The sequence below is a fragment of the Hemicordylus capensis genome, chromosome 2 (assembly GCF_027244095.1).
Source record: "Hemicordylus capensis ecotype Gifberg chromosome 2, rHemCap1.1.pri, whole genome shotgun sequence".
NCBI classification, from domain to species: Eukaryota; Metazoa; Chordata; class Lepidosauria; order Squamata; family Cordylidae; genus Hemicordylus; species Hemicordylus capensis.
The window spans coordinates 25386551-25402249 of NC_069658.1; the positions used below are offsets into that span (position 1 = coordinate 25386551).

General features: G+C 44.9%; 1 protein-coding gene across 1 annotated transcript; it reads left to right on the forward strand.

Moving 5' to 3' along the window:
• Positions 1-761: 761 nt before the first annotated feature.
• On the forward strand, positions 762-15435 carry IL7R (interleukin 7 receptor). The gene is made up of 6 exons (XM_053287900.1): positions 762-854; positions 2478-2632; positions 5848-6025; positions 8431-8530; positions 9377-9452; positions 14905-15435. The coding sequence occupies exons 1-6, from the start codon at positions 806-808 to the stop codon at positions 15433-15435; spliced, it is 1089 nt and encodes a 362-aa protein (XP_053143875.1). The 5' UTR covers positions 762-805.
• Positions 15436-15699: the final 264 nt, after the last annotated feature.

Here is a 15699-nt window from a genome sequence, read left to right on the forward strand (position 1 = left end):
GATGTACTAGGGAGGTTTTTACTGCGGTAATGCGCACATCACCTGGGACCTGGGTGGTAAATGGCCCTTTAAAAAGGAATGGATGGGAACTCCACAGGTTGGCTATGCTTGCCTGTCTTAGAACAACCCACATCCACATGCTCTGATGCCTGTACTTGTGCTGGTTAGAAGTATCTCAGTAATTCTCTGCCACAAGATGTGGTGACAGGAAACAATCTGGATGGCTTTAAGAGGAGTTTAGATAAATTCATGGAGGACAGGTCTATCAATGGCTACTAGTCTGAGGGCTATAGTCCATCTCCAGCCTCAGAGATAAGATGCCTCTAAATACCAATTGCAGGGGAGTGAAAGTAGGAGAGAGGGCATGCCCTCACCTCTTGCCTGTGGGCTTCCCAGAGACATCTGGTGATCCACTGTGTGAAACAGAATGCTAGACTAGATAGGCCTTGGACCTGATCCAGCAGGGCTCTTCTTATGTTCTTAACCATGCATAGGACTGCACTACATGGCGGCAATCCTAAACACACTTTCTTCTGAGCAAATTCTGTTGAACGTAAAGGTTTCCTTCTAAGGAAACCTGCTTAGATTACACAGCCCTTGTATTCTGAACGTTTAGAGCAAATTTTAAAACCGTCTCAGTTTTAAAGCTGACATATTTTGAAATATTGAGAAATTTTGTTTCAATTTTTATATTCTTTGCAGTGATGGGAAAACCAACCGACCATGTCCAATGGCGAGCCAGCTAGGAAGCAGATGTAATTTGAAGGGGTCGGACTTCCTTGATCCAATACAAGTTTGCCTGAGCATGACGTCTATGAAACCGCAGTGTCAGGAGTTAAACGCAACTGATATCAGTAAGCAATGCCAGAAGGTGATGGCAGTTCATAACATATCAGTTCATTGGTGGTGGTTCATCATTTATGGCATTATTTAGAATAATACACAAGTTCTTGTTCTTGTTCAAAGCTAGGGGTCAGGGCTACTTTATATACACAATATGTGCAATGACTCAGATTTCTAGGTACAAGTATACACTTCAGAGATCTGCGATCCATTGGGAAGAGCTATCAATTCCAAAGCTGCTAGATAACTTAAAATAGTTACATATATAATAATAAATAGTTGCAGATGCAGCTGTAGATTTCAGCCACCCCTCCCCTAAAGAGTTAACTGGAAGTGAAACCTGTCCTGACTGACAGGCTGGTGAACTCAGGGGCTCAGCCAATCAGCACACCAGGTGGGTGGGACCTAGAGAGTTGGGAGGAAGGAGAGTTTCTTTGTTAGAAGAAGCTGGGCTGGAAGTCCAGGAGGACATATGTGACCATGGAGGATGTCTGCAGGAAGATGACTACAGTTCTTGGAAAATAGAACCGCAGGGGCTTGAATTCTCATCCAGGATTTGGTGAATTCAAGACAAAGGAAGCCAGGGCTTTGGCAGCGGGAAGTTTAGTCTAGGGAAAGTTTTTTAGTCAGATTTTGCATTAGACTTTAGTGAGTGCTTTGTATATCCCTGAAACGGTTCTATGGTTGTTTACCTGTGATGTAACTAAACTAAGAAACACTAGCCTTCGCCCATCCAGCCAGGGTGTTGCAAAAAACTCTGTAAGCTTTTAAAGGTGCTTTTCTATTTTCCTACATACCTGTTCCTTGCAACTCTGTAACCACAATTTTTAAAGCGTGCTGCCCCGACTTCATCTGGGGCGCTTTTTGAGGTATTCTTGTAGCCTACTGAGTATTTTTATTTGTAACTAAAAGCTGAGAGCACATCAGACGGAAGCAGTCTGTAGGATATGAATACAACTCTTTTTCATTTTGTTCTTTTCTTTTACAAGCCTCTCTGAGTGGGGTTTTTAACTCAGTAGAACGTGCGGGGGGCAGGAAGGGGGTCTTACTCTGGTGCAAGCACATCCTCAGACGTTCAGCAAACTACCAGTTTTCTCACCACGAGCAGGCTTGCACGTGGAGGATTTTTGTGTACTTTTCCAATAGCAAAAGAAAGAGAGTTTCCTGGGATTCCACCCAAACTTGGGTGGGGGGTACCCCACTCGGAGAGGCTTGTAAAGAAAAGAACAAAAGAAAAACAGTTGTATTCATATCCTACAGACTGCTTCCATCTGAGGCTCTCTCAGCTTTTAGTTACAAGTAAAAATACTCTGGAACTTTTTCTTATAACTCAAATATTTGTTACTCACAACTCAGGGGCAGTCTAGGGCATCTTACTGGCCCATTTTGGCTCCTGGCTCTTGGTGGCCTCACCTGTGTGTTCAACAGATGGTACTTCATTGAAAACAAGTGGGACAGTGGGAGGGGGGGTGCTCAGGTCCAGGGTCATATTTAAACTGAAGCAGCAGGAGTGTCTACTTGTACTGCTTCACTCTAAGCTGATCCATAGGATTAGGCACCATGATATCTCATTCAAGAAGCCATGCATCGCTTTTATGATGCTGACTTGCTTTCTCTTACTTTGTCTTTTGCAGTTAAACCTGAAGCACCATTTGGCTTAAAAATTACCTACCAAGAGGCAACAAATGAGTATCTTGTCAAATTCTCAACTCCGCATGTACCAATATCATACCTTGCTAACAAATTAATACATGAAATAGCCTATCGGCAGGAAAACAAAACATGGGATGTGAGTAAAAATGTATCATTTTAATTCAGGCCTCACTTAATACATTTTCTGCTCTCAATTCTGTATGAGTACATGAAAAAATATGAGGACTGTCTTTCATCTGAAAACTACAAAAGGTAGCAGCTGTCTCATAGATAGTATTCTTATTGTTTATTTATTTTTCAAATTTGTGTACCACCCCAAACCTCTGTCTCTGGGCAGTTTACAACAACATAAAACCGATTAAAAATAAAAACCTCAGAACAATCTAAAACCACTGTCCAGTTAAAAAGCTTGGGTCAAAAATCAAGTATTTAGAGTCTTTTAAAAGGTCTCTAAGACTTTTTAAAGAGTAGAAGCATTTATGCACCCTCCAGGGATGGAGCCACCATTGCACATTATGGTTCAAAGAACCCAGGCCGCCAATGAAAAGGGCTGCCAGCGCCCTCTGTGTGGCTGGAAATGCACCTGGTAGAGCTTGCATGACTCTCCTTTTTGAGCTCTCCCAAGCTCATTTCTAGCCAGTGTTTGATGTCTGGCCACATTTATTTCCCTTACTCTCGCTCCAGTGAGGAAGAGAAAGGGAAATAAATGCTTCCAGTCAGCAAACGCTGGCTGGAAATACAATTGAGAGGTCTGGGGCGGGCCCTGCCCCCTTTGCATGGGGGCTGCCAGCAAAAGGGACATGGGCAGCCCTTCCAATGCTACACCACTGGCACCCACAGTACTAGATTTTGGTCAACTGCTTTGTCTTTTCCTTCGAATTTCTCCTTGGTTTGCTTTGCTTCTTTGGGTCAAATGAATTTGTGCTCTTAAATCCATCTAAAAAGCTTCCACTATGAAACTGAGGTTGTATATTGGTCATCATCTTAGCGTATATCCACAGAATATAATGTGTAATGTTGGCATTTATTCCAACAGTATCATATTTGAACATATTATGTTGGATTATTTAATTTTTATTTTATTTAGTTAGTTAGTTCATTAGTGCATTTATTTACCGTCCCATTCAAAAAGTCCCTGGGCAGTTCACAATATGTCTGAGACTTGAAATGTATATTTCAAGCATCCGCAATGCTGGGGCGGCCCAAGGTACTGCAGCACCTGAAGTGAGGTGCCCAACACTGGCTTGCCCCACAGCTGTGCCCTTTCAACATCAGTCCTTGCTAGCTCTGGAAGTCTTGAGGAGGATGAACAATTGCCAGCAACCGCCTCTTATCTCCTCATGCTTCTTGCAAGCTGTGCAAGGAGTGTGTGGAGAGGAGGGCCGCTTTCTCTCTCCTCCCTGTGCTCCTTGCAAAGCTTGCAGGGCCAGATCAGTCTCAAAGAGCTGCTCCAATTGCAGCAGCAGCAGCAGCAGGGGCATCTTGCTGCTCTATTGATGTGCCAGTAATCCACCATCTACTCCTACAATGAATATTTATATACAGCTTTGCAAGAAAAGTCCCCAAAGCGGTTTACAGAGAGAGAGAGAGAGAGAGAGAGAGATGCATGCTGGTCCCCAAAGGACTCACAGTCTAAAAAAGAAACATAAGATAGACACCATCAACAGCCACTGGAGAGATGCTATACTCGGGTTGGATAGGGCCAGTTGCTCTCCCCCTCATCAATAAAGGTGTCTTCCTCATCTCTTTTTATTAAAGGGCTGCATATTGCAGATCTGAAAGATCTTTATATTCAAGAGCAAATGGCACTTAGTACTTGATTTTCAGCAGTGGGTGGCTTAATCTGGTTACCCTTGCTAAAACCAGCAGGGAACAACTTCCAGTTCAGGGATTTTAAATTACTGTATTTGCCTGAATCTAAGACTAGGTTTCCCCCCAGGTTTTTGATTTTAGAAATTGGGAAGTCATCCTAAATTCAGAGTCCTGAATTTCCCCTGCTAACTGGTCAAAGAGGCACCTTTTTAACATGGTGATTCTCTTTATTTAGCAGGGGGAGAGTAACTGGCCCTATCCAGCCCCCGCACAGTACCACCAGTGACTATTGCTGGTGTCTATCTTATGTTTCTTTTTAGATTGTGAGCCCTTTGGGAACAGGGATCCATCTTATTTGTTTGTTATTTCTCTATGTAAACCTCTTTGGAACCTTTTGTTGAAAAGTGCTACATAAATATTTTGCTGTTGTTGAATTCCTTTTGAATAAATGCAGGTATAACCTGTATATAACCTCTAATTTTCAGGGGGGCCATCTTAAATTCAGAGTAGTAGTAGTAGTAGTAGTAGTAGTAGTAGTAGTAGTAGTAATTATTATTATTACTGATTTTCAACAAAAAGTTATCAAAGAGGTTTGCTTAGCCAAAAAAATGGTGTGTGTGGGGGCGGGGTATTTGTCCCACAAAAGGGCTTACAGTCTAAAAAGAAAGCACTAAAGAGACACCAGCAGCAGCCATGGGAGAAGCTATGCTGGGCCAGATAGGGACATTTATTTATTTATTTATTTATTTATTTAATCAAATTTGTACACTGCCCCAAACTTTCTTCATTTACTGAAACGTCCCACTTGTGCAGCACTGTATCATGATTCTTATAGTTTTTTTCTTATGGCACACATCACCAACTCAATTGAGTATCAAGTCAGTTGGAGAATCTTTAACTAATTAAGGTCCAGTCTAGTGATTGTCCATTACATGGTAAATGTCACCAACAAGCAGTTTTCTGCATTGGGTCAAAGATCGGATTCACATTTTACCATTGCATTGTGGAAGCTGCTGTCATAGGAACAGCCCCATACCATTCTAATAATTGCTCTTAACAGGAAACACCTAATACTTGGGCTGAGCAAGTTATACCAGGGCCTACTCGTACAAGTGCCATCTCACCATCCATTCCAGGGAAGGGTGATGTCCATATTATACTTCACCACCCCAGTGTTTCTCATATTCAGATTCTGCCTGTCCTATAGGATGAGACTGGACCTGGTAGACATTACTGCTGTATTTCAGTGGTAACCTATGACTCTGCTAGACACACATTGATAGATGCAGGAGCGTAGCAAGCTTGGAGTCGACCCTGAGACAAGAAGTGAAAATGGCCCCGTGGGTCTCTTTCCACCGTTTTCTCCCTGCCCCCATCTCATTGCTGCAGAAAAATTATAAGGACGTGGTGAAAAACAAAATATTCTTGGCATGAACTTTCATTTGCTCTTAAATGAATGAAAACTAACTGATTCTTGTAAAGGTCATATAGTTTCATGCATTTTGGGGAGGAAAAAACACATTTTATCCCCCCTTTTAGACCACAGTGCAAGTGGATTACCTTGAATTAAAACTTCAGGGGAAGGATTTGGAGCCAGATACAACGTATGAGATCAAAGTCCGATCGAAGCCCAATGGACAGCGTTTCCATGGCATTTGGAGTGACTGGAGCCTTTCTGCTTTCATCAAAACTCAAGCCAGAAAGCCAGATGTAATCAGTAAGTACCAAATCTTGGGACTTTTTTTGTTTTGCAAATCACTAGACAAGATGAGCAATGGTCATACAGTAGTTATGACAACACATAAAATGATAGATAAACCCAAAATAAGAACCCAAATCAAATCAGGAGCTTCACTGATATTACATTAATAAAATCTTGATTGGAACTTGCCCACCTGAATGGAACACTTGTCCATGTGGTTGATGTGCTGGGCTCTCTCACTTTTGGGTCCAGGCACTTGAGAAACCAGCTCCTACCTGAGCAGCTGCAGCAGTAACAGAGCAGAGTGAGGCAGGGAGAGGGTGATGGCAGGGCATACTGAAGGATCAGGAATACAAGCTAGAAACCAGCCGAGAGGCAGTCCCTGCCCGCCTGACTTCTGCCTGGGAGCTGCAGCACCCCCAAGAATTGGCCCTCTAGATCAGGGGTTCTCAACCTTGGGTCCCCAGATGTTCCCAGATTATGGGACCAACTCGCATAATCCCCAGCCCCAATGGCCTTTGGTTGGGGATTATGGGAGTTGAAGTCCATCAACATCTGCAGGCCCAAGGCTGAGAACCCCTGTTTTAGACCAGTGGTTCCCAACATGTGGTCCGTGAAGGTACTGCGGGTGGTCAATGTGGGGGGCAAGATGAATAATAATTATATAACCCCATGTACTTCTATAATACAACCCCCCAACCCTCAGGAGCAGATCTTTTGAGGGTAATTGTGCTGAAGGAAGGAGGGAATTGGGGGGGAATCGCCCCATTTTCAGTCTTCTCATCAGCTAAATGTTATCTTCTTCCCACTGGTAGGCCTACTGCAGGTAAATGTAGTGTAGTGAGTGCAATATGTTTGTGAGTGAGCATAATAAACTATTAGAAATAGCTGTCTTTTTACTACCGCTTAATATAGGTATCTCCCATCAGCTATAGGGTATGTTTAAAATGTTTAAAATGGCTTGCTTACGTGGTGGTCCCCAAAACCTTTCGATGGCAATGTAGTGGTCCACATACAGGAAAGGTTTGGGAACGGCTGCTCTAGCTGACTGCCTAGTTCTGCCTAGTGGGCTACTGGTTCTGCCTAGTGGACGACCCTAGACAGAACTACCTTTCAATCAATTTAAAAAAAAAAAAAAAAAAAAAACCCTAGCAAAAACAATACTGCTCTCACTACTGCAGAACAAACTCTTGGATTTCTGCTGTTTATTTAGAGTTCCAGATGAATTATCAACAGACAGAGGAAGTCACTTACTTAATGAGGTCATGACCGAGGCGTGTGAATTTTTGGAAGTAAAACAAAGGTTGCACAATGGGAGTGGGGAATAGCTCAGTCTAAATTCAGATTGGCTCAGGCGTGAGCCAAGCTTTTGCCTAGAGTGTTGGGAAGTTGCTTGGCTTATTTCTGGGCCAAGTCTATACAAGCCAGAGGAGCTCACTCCTTACCCCTGCTAATTGAGCAAGAGGAACCTTTTAAAAGTGGTGATTCTCTTTATTTAGCAGGGGGAGAGCAACTGGCCCTATCCATCCCCTGCGCAACATCCCTCCAGTGGCTGTTGTTGGGTTCTCTCTTATGTTTCTTCTTTAGAGTGTGAGCCCTTTGGAGACAGGGAGCCATTTTATTTATTTATTTCTCTGTAAACCACTTTGGGACCTTTTGTTGAATGAAAGGTATTCATTCATTCATTCATTCATTCATTCAATTTCTATACCGCCCTTCCAAAAATGGCTCAGGGCAGTTTACACAGAGAAATAACAAATAAATAAGATGGCTCCCTGTCCCCAAAGGGCTCACAATCTAAAAAGAAACATAAGATAGACACCAGCAACAGTCACTGGAGGTTCTGTGCTGGGGGTGGATAAGGCCAATTACTCTCCCCCTGCTAAACAAAGAGAATTATGTTAAAAGGTGCCCCTTTGCCCAGTTAGCAGGGGTATTGGTTGTATTTGCATTACTAGTTCCATGGTTTATTCCAAGCTTCCCCTCCCACTACTGCTCAAGCAGCTGGCAGCATAACACCACCCCCTGCCCCCCACCCCCACAACACACTTTGTTACACACGCTTTGTTATGAAAGAAAAAGAACAGGAAAGAGTGAAGGGAACATGAGAAATCCTTCTTTTCTGTGTTCATTCTGAACTGCCATGTTATGGTTGTATACCTACAAATACTGTTTAAGTAGAATTCAGTACGAACCAATCAATGCCTTTGACTAGTCAAATATTAATCGTGTAATATACTCTTAGTATTAAGCTATGGAGAATGAAAGGGAACAGAATTAATGTACCAGTGTTACTTGGTATCAGCTGATAATGGTTTGTTTTTATTCTTAACATAAAATGAAGAAAATCAGTAAAGAATCTAAATGCAGGCCCTTTTGCCATAAATTTATTTACCATATTTATTATTTGTTTATCTTAGATTATGGGGAACAGGACCTCTCCATGATGGTAGCTTTCATTTTGGGTTTCATTGTGCTGCTGCTTATAATTTCTCTGGTCCCAATATTTTGGAAAAACAGGTAATTTTAAACTCTTCTCATTGGAAGAAGGTCACAATCCATTGCTGGAAGTATCTCCCATGCAGCAGTTACAGTATGGATGAGAACTGGGCTCCTTCACAATTGCGCAGAAAAGCTTAGACATATGAGTCATGCTTGGGCTAGTATTGGGGTGTTTCATGAGGTTCAATTGCTACTATAACTGCAAACCTAGAAGTGAGAGAGGAAATCTTGCTTGGTAGAGGCACTTCTTATAATGGGGAACTAGAGGTACCATTGCTGATTTGGGTCAATGCTTGCTTTCTCCTCTTCCTACCCCATGGCTGCTAATCTTGCTAACACAAAGGTTCTCAAACCTGAGTCCCCAGGTGTTGTTGGACTACAACTCCCATCATCCGCAGTGACAATGGCCAAAAGCTGATAAGAGATAATGGGAGTTGTAGTCCAACATCTGAGGACCCAGGTTGGAGAACCCCTGCATTATAGTAACTGACCTCAGTGATTGCAGGTGTGTAAAAATGTTGGGCAGCCTTACAGGTCTGGGGCTGTACTTTGAGGCTTTTCTCAAATGATAGTGGCTCACATGCTATGCAATGTGCACAATGAGATGTTGCATGCATGCATTTTGGTGCTCTTACACAATTGCAAAGTTTGAGCAAAGCACGTTAGCACAAGGCTAACCCCATGGAAATAATGTGATTACACATTACTCTTGTGTAAACGTGTTTTGTGCCATTTTATAGTTGCGCCAGAGTGCTGTCAATCAACTGTATGCATGCAACATCTCATTGTGCACATTGCATTGTGTAGTCTTTGAGCCAAGGTCAGGCTGTTCTTCAACTTGTATTGCTCTATCTCCTTTTCCAGGATCAAACCCATAGTGTGGCCAGCCCTCCCTAATCATGATAAAACTTTGGATAAACTCTGCAACAAACTAAAAAAGGTTTGTACTCTTGTCGCTTCTGCTACGGGAAAGCTTACATTGCTACTACTTCTACTACTAATTATATACTGCATTTCAACAAACATTTCTAAAGTAGCTTACATAGAGAGAAATAAATAAGACTTGCTGACTCTGCACAGAGCATCTGTGTGGTCATGCACCGAGTCTCTGGAATCCCCCCAAAAACCTCTCTCGCTTGCTGCCCCCCACAACTCTCTCGCTTGCTGCCCCCCACAACTCTCTCGCTCGCTCCTCCCCCACAACTCTCTCACTCGCTCTCCCCCTGCACAACTCCCTGGCTCGCTCTCCCCCCCGCAACAACTCTCAAGCTCCCTGGCGTGTTTTGAAGTGGAGAACCGCCACCTGCCTCCTTCTGCCGAATTCCCTGGCAGAATTCCCTGGCCATCCACAAACTACGTCCCCAGCCCCCAAACTCCCTGCTTCACGACCCCAGTGGGCAGAGAGGAGAGCTGGTCTTGTGGTAGCAAGCATGACTTGTCCCCATAGCTAAGCAGGGTCTGCCCTGGTTGCATATGAATGGGAGACTTGATGTGTGAGCTCTGCAAGATAGTCCCCTCAGGGGATGAAGCCGCTCTGGGAAGAGCAGAAGGTTTCAAGTTCCCTCCATGGCTTCTCCAAGATAGGGCTGAGAGAGATTCCTGCCTGCAGCCTTGAAGAAGCTGCTGCCAGTCTGTGAAGACAATACTGAGCTAGATAGACCAATGGTCTGACTCAGTATATGGCAGTTTCCTATGTTCCTATGAACCAGGCTTTCCGAAGCGGCCACCCACACTCCTCTCTGGCTGCTGCCTTCTTGCTTTCTGAACTCTCGTGCGCTGTCAGCCAATTGCCTCCCCCACCTCTGTCAGCCAATAGCCTCCTTTCCTCCCTCCCCTCTGTCAGCCAATCATCTCCTCTCTGCCACGTCCCCACGCATGGATGGCCTGACTTAGAGAAATAAGTATATAGATGGTCTCCTGTCCACAAAGGGCTCACAACAGTCTAAAAAGAAATGTAAGATAGACACCAGTAACAGCTGCTGGAGGAGGGATGCTGTGCCGAGGGTGAATAGGGACAGTTGTCCTCTCTCTCTGCTAAATGGCTAAATCACCACTTTAAGAGGTGCCTCTTAGTACATAAGAACTAGTTCTGTTAGCCCTCAGCTGGGGAAAAGAATGGTACCAGTGTTGCCTCTAAGGCATGCATATGTGCTCACGCTCACACATTTTTTGATGTCCACTCAGTTAATTTTAGATCCCGCTCAGGTTGAATCAGGAACACCCCATTCTGAATGCACATGCGCGCGCACTGCCTTGATACTGCTGCCCAGAACAAAACTCATTCCGCACACAGATGAAAAAAATTATAGTACTCGTGTTATCCATGTTTGACCACGCTTCCACTTGTTTGCTCAATATGCTGTACAATCTGCAAAGCAGGGAAACAAAGGGCTTGATAAGCTCATGCTAATAATGTCCCTGTAGCCCCATTGACCCTGCCAGTACCCTGATTGACCCTGCAGATACTGAGCATGCTACATCGTTTCCACACACATTGGAATCTGCTATGAATCTCACCCACAGAGTTGCACCAAGGCAAAGATGACCTTACACACAGCTCACAGAAGAGATAACAGGGCCTGGAAAGTTTCTCCCCATCCGCCCACACGCACACACACTCCTTTTGTCATCACATCCCAAACTAGAGGGTTTCAGTTGGAACTTTCCATGTAGGAAGCCATGATATATGAAGCACTTCCACCCTTAACTCTGTGGGTGATCTTATTCATCACTCTCTCCCAGTATCAGAGGTGCTCTTACCCCTGGACTTCAGGGCCAAAGTCCAGGGGGTCCCTATCCACTGGGGCACCCCAAATCCTCTTTTGTCTGTCTGTCCTGGGTGGTGTGGATTGTGACCTCAAGAAGCTTCATGTTAAAAATGATGCTTAACTTGCAGTGGGCAGGCCTCCAAAGAACTTCAGGCTCCAAAATTACCTAGGTGCACCTCTGCCCAGCATCAGCTCCCTGTATGTAACATGTGGATAAGCATGGGTGATGACTCGCTCGTTTTTAAGATGAATGTGATAAGGGCCTCCCAATTCACTCCGCATATTGAAAGTGCTCTAGAAATTATTGTTACTGCTGCCCAGGGTTTATATAGAGTTTATGCTGAAAACCCCAAGTGCTTCACTTGCTTAATTTCAGTGGCTTATAATTCTTCATGCATGAGAGCAGCTCCTCAATGAGAGTCGGTTGTAGCTGCTGTGAAGCAGTGCTTAGGTTGCATCGGGGCTTCCCATGCCACTGGTGAGGGCCATGGAGCCAGAGAGCCTGCATCTGTCTTGGTGCGCAGCTGGCTGAGCTAACAATAAGCCTGTGGCTGGCATGCAGAGCAACGAACTGCTTGCGGAAGGATTTCACACGAGTGCAAAAATTGTTGCACCATCTAATGGCAACAATTTTGCATCTGGAACAATAGCGCTGTTGAGCAATCCTCATTTTTAATGCAACTAAATATCCTGTTGCATTAACACAATACTGCTCATTCTTCATGTTCCCTGCTCTGGATGTTGGCCAGCAATCCTTAACAATAAGCCTGTAAGATAGGTCAGTATTAGATTTCTGAGTTGGAGGTCAAGGCTGAGAGTTGTGGCTTACCTGAGGCTACCCACTGAGGCCTGCTCTACACATCTGCAAAAGGATCAGATGGTAATGTGGACTGTGCCACATCAAATTACAGAGGGAGATCTCCAGTTTTGAATGTTCCTTTATGAATGCCACACAAACTGTAAACCAGCACAACACTTGGCTAGGCTAGACACATTTTTAAATTATCTATCTATCTATCTATCTATCTATCTATCTATCTATCTATCTATCTATCTGTACCACCTGCTATGTGCATTTCTAGGTGGTGTACAAAATTTAAAATATTTAAAAGTCACAGAATAAAATACATGACAATTAAAATAATAGAATAAAAAAGTAGGGATGTGCGCAGAACCAGTTCAGAGGCCCTTTATAGGCCTCGAACTGGTTCAAGTGTGGCAGTTCCGCTGGTTCGAAGGTGGGGGGTGGACTTTAATGGTGGGCGAGGGTGCACTTACCCCTCCCTCTGCTTTTCCCCTGCCAGTGCTCTGTTAGCAAAGGGTCCGTCGGGGTGGCAGCGTACCTCCCTGCCGCCCTGTCCCCTCATCAGACCCTACGTCACTGGAAGTACCCAACGCGCCTGCGTGTGACAGCGCGTATGCACTTGCCAGCGTGACGTGGGCGCACATGCGCCAACGCACACAGGTGCATCAGGTACTTCCGGTGACGTAGGGTCCAACAAGGGGACGGGGCGGCAGGGAGGTATGCTGCTGCCCCGACAGACCATTTGCTAACGGAGCGCCGGCTGGTGGAAAGTGGAGGGAGGGGTAAGTGCACCCTCCCCCACCCCTAAAGTCCAACCCCCCACCTTCTAACTTCCCCCACCTGGTTTTGTGCACAAACCTATAAAATAGTTATTAAAACAAGTTTTTTAAATTATTAAAAATTAATCATTTCCCCCTGATGTGCTAAGTGCTATTTGCAGGAAATCCTTTCTTACATCTGGGGAACATTACAAAGTAGAGGGTTTCCCATGTGCAGTCCAAAGGGGAATGATCCATCCCATCACCTCGACAATCTACCACATAATTCTTCTGTACATGTAGAGCCAGCTTGAGTTTGTGCCTGAGCTGTGGTTGCAACCAGGGACACCCATTTCCTTGCTCATCCTCTTAACCACAGTGCAACACTAGTGGTACCACCACCACCACATGGTGGGAACCACTTCTTTTGCCCTCTCTTAGGAACACTCTTAAAGACCTGTTAGGACAAGATGGGAAAATGGAAGATCATCTCACCACGGGTTGGGGTCATGGTGGACAGCTTGTTGAAAGTGTTGACTCAATGTGCGGCAGCTGTGAAAAAGGCAAATTCAATGCTAGGGATCATTAGAAAGGGGATTGAAAATAAAATGGCTAATATTATAATGCCCTTATACAAAACTATGGTGCGAACACACTTGGAGTACTGTGTACAATTCTGGTCACCACATCTTAAAAAGGACATTGTTGAACTGGAAAAGGTGCAGAAGAGGGCAACCAAGATGATCAGGGACCTAGAGCACCTTTCTTATGAGGCAAGACTACAACACCTGGGGCTTTTTAGCTTAGAAAAAAAATGACTCCAGGGAGACCTGATAGAGGTCTATAAAATCATGTACAGTTTGGAGAAAGTGGAGAGAGAGAAATTCTTTTTTCTCTCACACAACACTAGAACCAGGGGTCACTCCATGAAATTGATTGCCAGGAGGTCTAGGACCAACAAACGGAAGTACTTTTTCACACAACGCATGATGCACTTGTGGAACTCTCTGCCACAGGACGTGGTGACAGCCAACAACCTGGATGGCTTTAAGAGGGGTTTGGATAACTTCATGGAGGAGAGGTCCATCAATGGCTACTAGTCGGAGGGCTGTGGGCCACCTCCAGTCTCAAAAGGCAGGATGCCTCAGAGAACCAGTTGCAGGGGAGTAATGGCGGGAGAGACAGCACGCCCTCAACTCCTGCTGTAGGCTTCCAGCAGCATCTGGTGGGCCACTGTGAGAAACAGGATGCTGGACTAGATGGACCTTGGGCCTGATCCAGCAGGGCTGTTCTTATGTTCTTATGTTCTCACCGCTTGCCTGTGGGCTTCTCAGAGGCATCTGGTGGTGAGCCACTGTGGGAGAAAGGATGCTGGACTAGATAGGCCTTGGGCCTAGTCCAACAGGACTGCTCTTATGTTCTTAAGAAAAACAGTAGGTGAAGGCAAACCTGAAGGGTCAGATCCAAGCAGAACCACCTTGCCAGTTCTGTGTGTCAGAAATCTATTCTCACCGGATAATATTGATGTTATTGATGGGCTCAGATGTCTTGCAGAATCTCGACTGAAGCGGAGGTCTGTGTGTCGCCCCTCAGCCTGGGGAGCATATGATCCGACCTCCCATGCTTCCACCCCATCTGCTTCCTATCTAGGCTAGGACAAGCTGAGATTGGTCATGACATCAGAACCCACCAATCTCTGCTTATTCTCACCTCCTTGCTTCAGAGAGCCTGAGATCAGAAACTCACTTCAGCCCCTGGGTTCTCTGAAGCAAGTAGGTTAGAATAGGCTGAGATTGGTAGGTGTATATGTCATGACCAATCTTGGTTTATCATAATCTGAATAGGAAGCAGTTGCTCATGCAGAGATGGGAGCAGAGAGCATATGCTCCCAAGATGAAGCTGTCAGAAAAGGGTTTCATGAAGCTCTGGTTCAGTTGAGGTTCCCCATGACATGTCTGAACCCCTGTATTATACACTTTCATTCTGGGTCTTAAGATCATTTCTTTTCATTTGTGATTATTTATATAGCATCTCACAGTAAATATCTTCCTTTCCCTGTAGAATTCTGACTTAAGCTGCTTCGACCCTGAGAGTCTGGGCTATGCTCACATCCACACCGTGAACAGCATTCAGGCCAAATCAGAAGTGAACTGCTTTCAGCAGCCACTGCTTGCTTGGGATGCAGGTGTTCTGGAGACAACGGGGAAAGGACCAGACCAGACAAGCCTGATCCACATTAATCATGGCTGGTTGAAGCTGCCTCTGGCCTATGAAGGAATGTGGCCAGCTGAGATGCTGAAGAGGGGTTTGGGCAGAAGTAACCATGCCAATGGTGACCCATTCATCAGTGCCAGCCTGTGCAGTGGGAGTAGTTCTGGTAGCCAGCATGGCTGCAGTGAAGCCTCCAGCACCAATTCGGCTTCATCAATACTGATGCCTTCAGCACCCACCATCCCGCCTGGATTACAGGCAGAGCTATATACCAACAATGAGACTAGGGTGTCGAGTGAAGAAGAAGCCTATATCACAATGGCAAGCTTTTCTCAAAAGCAAGGGGAACCAGGAGCCTGGCAATGCTGGCATATGGCGTAGTAGTACCTGAGCCAGCTGGTACCATCTGGGGGGGACAAATGTTCATTATGATTTTAACAAGGGCTACACCCCTAGAGCTGGAAATCAGGTAATAGCCACACAGTTCTTTCAGCTTTTGCTGTGCCACCATGCATTTATTATCCTGCCCATCGGGCCTGCAGCAGCCAAATTGGCAATGGGGTTGTAAAAGTTTTTTAAAACATGGAAACTACTGTAAAATTTTATCAGTGTTCTCCAAGGAATGGAAATGAAGATGGGCAGGTA

Bases quoted from the DNA above. Each gene is read 5' to 3' on its own strand.
- IL7R (XM_053287900.1), top strand. From the start codon at position 806: ATGACGTCTATGAAACCGCAGTGTCAGGAGTTAAACGCAACTGATATC. The intron at 855-2,477 runs GTAAGCAATGCC...TGTCTTTTGCAG, and splicing joins GTTAAACGCAACTGATATCA to TTAAACCTGAAGCACCATTT. The intron at 8,531-9,376 runs GTAATTTTAAAC...CTCCTTTTCCAG, and splicing joins CCAATATTTTGGAAAAACAG to GATCAAACCCATAGTGTGGC.